At 44.6% G+C, this 6,875-nt stretch overlaps 1 protein-coding gene across 1 annotated transcript in view; it reads right to left on the reverse strand.

Annotated features, from left to right (window-relative positions):
- The window catches only part of bcan (brevican), a 49,042-nt gene extending 42,767 nt beyond the window's left edge, over positions 1-6,275 (reverse strand). The window contains exon 1 of the mRNA XM_030158458.1: positions 6,183-6,275. Coding sequence (XP_030014318.1) covers positions 6,183-6,187 — 5 coding nt within the window. The 5' untranslated portion in view covers positions 6,188-6,275. The remainder of the gene's footprint in view (positions 1-6,182) is intronic.
- Positions 6,276-6,875: the final 600 nt, after the last annotated feature.

Raw genomic sequence — 6,875 nt, forward strand, 5'->3', positions numbered from 1 at the left:
GGCCTCTTCTACTTTTGTCCCTCGTCTCCCTCCTTTGCCTCTTCTACCCCCCCTTTTGCCTCTTCTACCCTCCTTTTGCCTCTTCTAAACCCTCTTTTGCCTCTTCTAACCCCCCTTTTGCCTCTTCTACCCTCCTTTTTGCCTCTTCTACCCTCCTTTTGCTCTTCTACCCTTCCTTTTGGCCTCTTCTATGCCTCCTCCCTTTGGCCTCTTTCTACCCTCCTTTTGCCCTCCTTCTATAGTACCCCCCCTTTTGCCTCTTCTACGACCCCGCCTTTGTGGGCCTCTCTACCCCTCCCTCTTTTTCCTCTTCTACCCTCCTTTTGCCTCTTCTACCCTCCTTTTGCCTCTTCTACCCTCCTTTTGCCTCTTCTACCCCTCCTTTTTCCTCTTCTACCCTCCTTTTGCCTCTTCTACCCCCCCTTTTGCCTCTTCTACCCTCCTTTTGCCTCTTCTACCCCTCCTTTTGCCTCTTCTACCCTCCTTTTGCCTCTTCTACCCTCCCTTTTGCTTCTTCTAACCCCCCTTTGCCTCTCTCTAACTCCTCCACCACACCAGTCCCACATTGCATCACCTCAGATGACTTGGTCAGTCCGTCTCTAGGGGCAACGCAAACCCCCCCCCCCGGACAGAAACAATCTGACAGGAAGTAACGGGCAGCCAGGGGAGGCAGGAGAAAGGCAAAGTAGAGAGGCAGAGAGGAAGAGAGAAACAAATAGAAGGCTCCTTCCACCAAGACCAGGAGACTTCAAACCCAGCAGAGTCATTCAGAGCCTTTCAGGACCTTCTGAGTGGTCTGGACCTGCTGACCCCCCAGAACCACAAACAACTGACAAAAGACAGACGTTCAAAGAGCTTGGCTGCTCACTATAGTAGGGGGACCGAACCACCAAACATCCTGTCTGGAGAATCCGGGGGTCCGAGGGTCGGGGGGTGGGGGTGTTATAAATGACTGAAAATGTCCGGTGTTCATTGTTGGACACAGGACCAGTTCTTCCACTGGCCGGTGCTTTTCACAGGACGTTACTGTACATGCGACTCACAGTGGGTTGTGGACCTGCCTTACATTGACCCTCAACATGACCCAAAAGAATCCTCCACATGTCGGCCCGGTTGGGATAAATAGGACACAGGGTTCACTGTATCCAGTAAAGGTGGTGTCCGAGAACTTTTACGCAATTGGTCAGAAATTTGAAGTGGGTGTGGTTAATGCAGAAAAGTGAAGGACCTCCCATGAGTTTGTCACTTGAGCTTCTTGTAAAGTATGAAATATCCAGAATTACCTCTGTTCTTGTTGTTGTCACCTCCAGAAAATGAACCAATGTCACTGCTGTTGTGGAGTTTGTAACAGGATTAAACAAGGCACAACAAGCCCCACCCCTCGCATGTATTGTAGCTTAATTTGGCATCGATCCAGCTGATGTCATAATGTCTATGCATGTACTGATGTCAGCATATCAACTGCCTCTATATATGTGCCAAGTCAGAAGTACATTGAAACAAAATTGATGTTTTTATAGACATAATATTAATCCTACTATAATGCACATTCTGTGTCCATCCGGCGTCCAGTACGACGTCCAAACGATGTTGCAGCACGGGAGGGCGTACGGGTACAATGCCGCTGTTGCACCACGGAAGGGCGCTATCGTACAATGGTACGATGGGTACAATGCCACTAGCAATAATAATACATGTTATTTATAGGCACCTTTCTTGGCACTCAAGGACACCATACAGTAAACATTAGAATTTTTGCCCATTTCAAGTAAATGGAAGAAAAAAAAAGATTTAAAAAATGTATTTTAAAAAATTGGATCTTTGACCAACTTTTCCTAAAATGTAATCAGATCTATTCTGGGTTACTGACAATCTATAAACCCAGTATGGTATGAATTCAACCAAAAGTTTGAACAAACAAACAAACCAAACCAAAAACAATATCCCTTGCCTCCCCTTGGGGGGGGGGGGGGGGGGGGGGGGGGGTTAAAAAGGCATTTCCAGACTCTGACACCGCTGCCATGCTTACATTAAGACTAGGGATGGGAATGGAGAACCAGTTCTTTTAGAGAATCAGATCCTAGTAGCTCGATTCCTTGGAATCATTTGCCTGCCTGCTTAATGATTCTGCTTATCGATTCCACCTTTGTTGCGCATACGCGATGATGTCACACATACGCTGCATTGTTTTGGTCAGAACGTAGCCAACATGGTGTTGAGGCAGAAACGGTCTAAAAAGACCACACCAGGTCCAAACAGACCACACCAGGTCCAAACAGACCACACCAGGTCCAAACAGACCACACCAGGTCTAAACAGACCACACCAGGTCCAAACAGACCACACCAGGCCCAAACAGACCACACCAGGTCCACACAGACCACACCAGGTCCAAACAGACCACACCAGGTCCAAACAGACCACACCAGGCCCACACAGACCACACCAGGTCTAAACAGACCACACCAGGTCTAAACAGACCACACCAGGCCCACACAGACCACACCAGGTCTAAACAGACCACACCAGGTCCAAACAGACCACACCAGGTCCAAACAGACCACACCAGGTCCAAACAGACCACACCAGGTCTAAACAGACCACACCAGGTCTAAACAGACCACACCAGGTCCAAACAGACCACACCAGGTCTAAACAGACCACACCAGGTCCAAACAGACCACACCAGGTCCACACAGACCACACCAGGTCTAAACAGACCACACCAGGTCTAAACAGACCACACCAGGCCCACACAGACCACACCAGGTCTAAACAGACCACACCAGGTCCAAACAGACCACACCAGGTCCAAACAGACCACACCAGGTCTAAACAGACCACACCAGGTCCAAACAGACCACACCAGGTCTAAACAGACCACACCAGGTCCAAACAGACCACACCAGGTCCACTGGAACTCTGTCAAAGCTTCCATTTCTTCTAAAGGGTGGAATCCCTCCACTCTGCTCAAACATTTGTCCACAACATGTGATTCATTTGATTCACTACTTAGCGGTGCTTGTGAATGTAGCGGTAGAGTGAACACCAGGCCGTCATCCGGGCCCAGTTCCAGTTACAAACATTGTACCCCCTCAAATACAAGTTTCCGAAGGTAAGGGAAAGGAAATGAGGTGCACAACAATGGGAGACGAACAGAGTCGAACTGGTTCCATGTAGTGGTAACGCAGCGATAAAGGAATTAGTAAAGAGTCTGTAGTTTCACTTTCACTGTACGCCCCCCCCCCCCCCCCGAACCAGGGCCCGGTATCATCTGTTCTTATTATTTGTTCATACTGTATATGTTATATTTTCTGTGCAGATGGAAATATAAAGGAATAAAGGACAGCTCATGCAAACACACCTGTTTGTACTCTTTTATTCCCTCACCCAAAGAAAATCGATAAGAGAATCGGACCGATAAGCAAAATTGATAATGGAATCGAAGTCTTTAAATTTTTATCGATTCCCATCCCTACTTAAGACAGATGCCATCATTACTGGGGTAAAAAAAACCACGACTGTGGTGTTTGTACAGACAGAAGGAACCATGGACAAGTAAAATCCTCCTAATCCAGTTCTGGTCAGTGGAGTTACAGTGGAAGACCCACCTAATGAAACAGCAGGAACCACTGAACAGTCCATCACTGAAACACTGGAAGAAAAAAAACTATTGGATGGAAAAATGTATTTCATTTGGTAACAAATGCAGCACAAATTTGGAGGAAACCAACATGACGGTAAAGAATGTGTGTAAATGTGAAAAAACTCTCAGAATCTGAATATGTGTCTTTGGTGATAAAGGTTATTATTCTGGTGTATAACTGGATTTTCTATCCATGTGGAGGAGGTGCACTTTAAATATATGAAACTTCTAAAGCATCTGTGAGTAAAGTACCCGAAGGTTCTGTGAGTAAAGTACCTGAAGGTTCTGTGAGTAAAGTACCCGAAGGTTCTGTGAGTAAAGTACCTGAAGGTTCTGTGAGTAAAGTACCCGAAGGTTCTGTGAGTAAAGTACCCGAAGGTTCTGTGAGTAAAGTACCCGAAGGTTCTGTGAGTAAAGTACCCGAAGGTTCTGTGAGTAAAGTACCCGAAGGTTCTGTGAGTAAAGTACTCGAAGGTTCTGTGAGTAAAGTACCCGAAGGTTCTGTGAGTAAAGTACCCGAAGGTTCTGTGAGTAAAGTACTCGAAGGTTCTGTGAGTAAAGTACCTGAAGGTGGAGCAGAGTGTCCTCTTGAATGTGGTCACCTGAACTATAACAGGATTTAGTACTAGTACGGAACTAACTGCAGCACCAGAGCTGCACGAACGATAGATAGATAGATAGATAGATAGATAGATAGATAGATAGATAGATAGATAGATAGATAGATAGATAGATAGATAGATAGATAGATAGATAGATAGATAGATAGATAGATAGATAGATAGATAGATAGATAGATAGATAGATAGATCCTTTGTATGAAATTGTTTGGTGATGACAGCAGTACAGAGCTGCACCTAACAGGCTGCCGCATCACTGATGCCATCTTAAAAAAAAATAAAGAATTACAGTGAAGATAATGCAAACACATACATAAGACATAATAAATGCGGTCATGTGATGGAACTTTTTCAGTGGATTCAGTTGTGGGAGGGGGGCAGGAAGAGAGGAAGAATGTTGTGAGGCAGATGGAGATTGGGGGGGGGGGGGGGTTAAATGCTTGTATGTGGTGAGTCCTTGAAAGTCTGTTTGTGTCTGAAAAATAAGAGACACATCGACACACATATGGTTTGAGCATCGTCATCACAATGTACATGTGTGTTATAGTCGCATCGCAGGACCTGCAGTGTACATGCAGGACACTGAGGTAAATGAACTCAGTGTGTTTTCAACTAATTTCAAAGGTACCTGACACACACTGCATGCAGCCATCCACCAATCACATTCATTCTTAATCAGGTTGGAGTGAGTCGTTGGTAAAAACACTGAAAAATGAGCAACGAACCAGAGAAAATCATTGTAAATGAAGACTTGGTGCCAAAAAGAAATGCAACGTCAGTTATGTGGAACTATTCCAGCTGCAGAAGGATGAAACTGAACCACCTGTTCTGTGTCCACAGTGTCTGACACCTGAGGCTGCAACCAGAGGAAACACAGCTAATGAGCTGGACCATTTTTGTCCACACCACACATATTATATCCTCCTGAGGAGTTTTTCGTATCGCAATATACATCGCAGGGTTAAAAAAAAAAATTGCAGTGTCAATTTTTTCCAATATCGTGTCGCCCTACCGAACACCACAGACCTAGTGTTAACCCTAACCTTTACTCTAGCTTTAACACTGGTGATCTGTTAGAGTTAGAGTTAACTCTAACCCTTACTCTAGCTTTAACACTGGTCATCTGTTAGAGTTAGAGTTAACTCTAACCCTTACTCTTGCTTTAACACTGGTCATCTGTTAGAGTTAGAGTTAACTCTAACCCTTACTCTTGCTTTAACACTGGTCATCTGTTAGAGTTAGAGTTAACTCTAACCCTTACTCTTGCTTTAACACTGGTCATCTGTTAGAGTTAGAGTTAACTCTAACCTTTACTCCAGCTTTAATACTGGTCATCTGTTAGAGTTAACCCTAACCTTTACTCTAGCTTTAACACTGGTCATTTGTTAGAGTTAGAGTTAACTCTAACCTTTACTCCAGCTTTAATACTGGTCATCTGTTAGAGTTAACCCTAACCTTTACTCTAGCTTTAACACTGGTCATCTGTTAGAGTTAACCCTAAACTTTACTCTAGCTTTAACACTGGTCATTTGTTAGAGTTAGAGTTAACCCTAACCTTTACTCTAGCTTTAACATTGGTCATCTGTTAGAGTTAGAGATAACCCTAACCTTTACTCCAGCTTTAACACTGGTCATCTGTTAGAGTTAACCCTAACCTTTACTCCAGCTTTAACACTGGTCATCTGTTAGATTCAGTCACTGTCAATAATAAAGGTTTTACCATTTTAGATTTACTTTTCCCCTGTACCCCCCCCCCCCACTCTCTCTCTCTCTCTCTCTTCTTTCTCTACTTTTATTAGAACAAACAGACACATTTTATCAATTTAAGGAATGGGACCAAAGACAACAGCTGATGGAGGGTCTGGGTCTGGGTCCAGGTCTGGGTCCAGGTCCAGGTCTGGGTCCTGCAGACTTACTTCATGTTGCCAGGTTGTGGTGCAGTGGTCCGTGTCCTCCTTCTGCGTCCTTCAGTTGTGCTCTGAAGTGTCCCCCGTGGCCGGACCAAGGGGGGAGCCAGCTGGACCAGTGGGCTGAGGGCCGTATTAAAGGGACACTCCCCCCACACACACACCCCACCCCCTACCCCCCCTCCTGAATCCCTGCTGACAGTGGACACTGAACATCTGCACTAAACTGTGGAGAAAAAGGAACAGACACAGATCTAAACCAACCGACATGACTGGACTGTGTGTCCTCTGTTCTCTGTAAATATCCAGTTCATATTCTTTTTTAAAAATCGGGTTCGGATGTCTTTTACACACAGAACCGTTCCCTTAAATCCACACACAGAGTTTAGGCCATTGTAGCGGTGCCATGCTGCCTTCACGTACTGTCGGAAAGATGAACCTTCCCTCTAGTACAGGGCTGTCAAACTCTTTTTAGTTCAGTTCCATATTCAGCCCAGTTTGTTCCCAAGTGGGCCAGACCAGCAAAATAATGACTTAATAACCTATAAATAATGACAAATCCAAGTTTTTCTTTTTGTTTTAGTACAAAAACCCCCAATTAAATTATGAAAATATTTACATTTGATATAAAAAGATGTGAAAAACCTGAAAAAACAGAAATTTCATTTGAAAAATTTGTGCAATTTTAACAATATCATGCCT

Source organism: Sphaeramia orbicularis, chromosome 16, assembly GCF_902148855.1.
Source record: "Sphaeramia orbicularis chromosome 16, fSphaOr1.1, whole genome shotgun sequence".
Classification (NCBI taxonomy): domain Eukaryota; kingdom Metazoa; phylum Chordata; class Actinopteri; order Kurtiformes; family Apogonidae; genus Sphaeramia; species Sphaeramia orbicularis.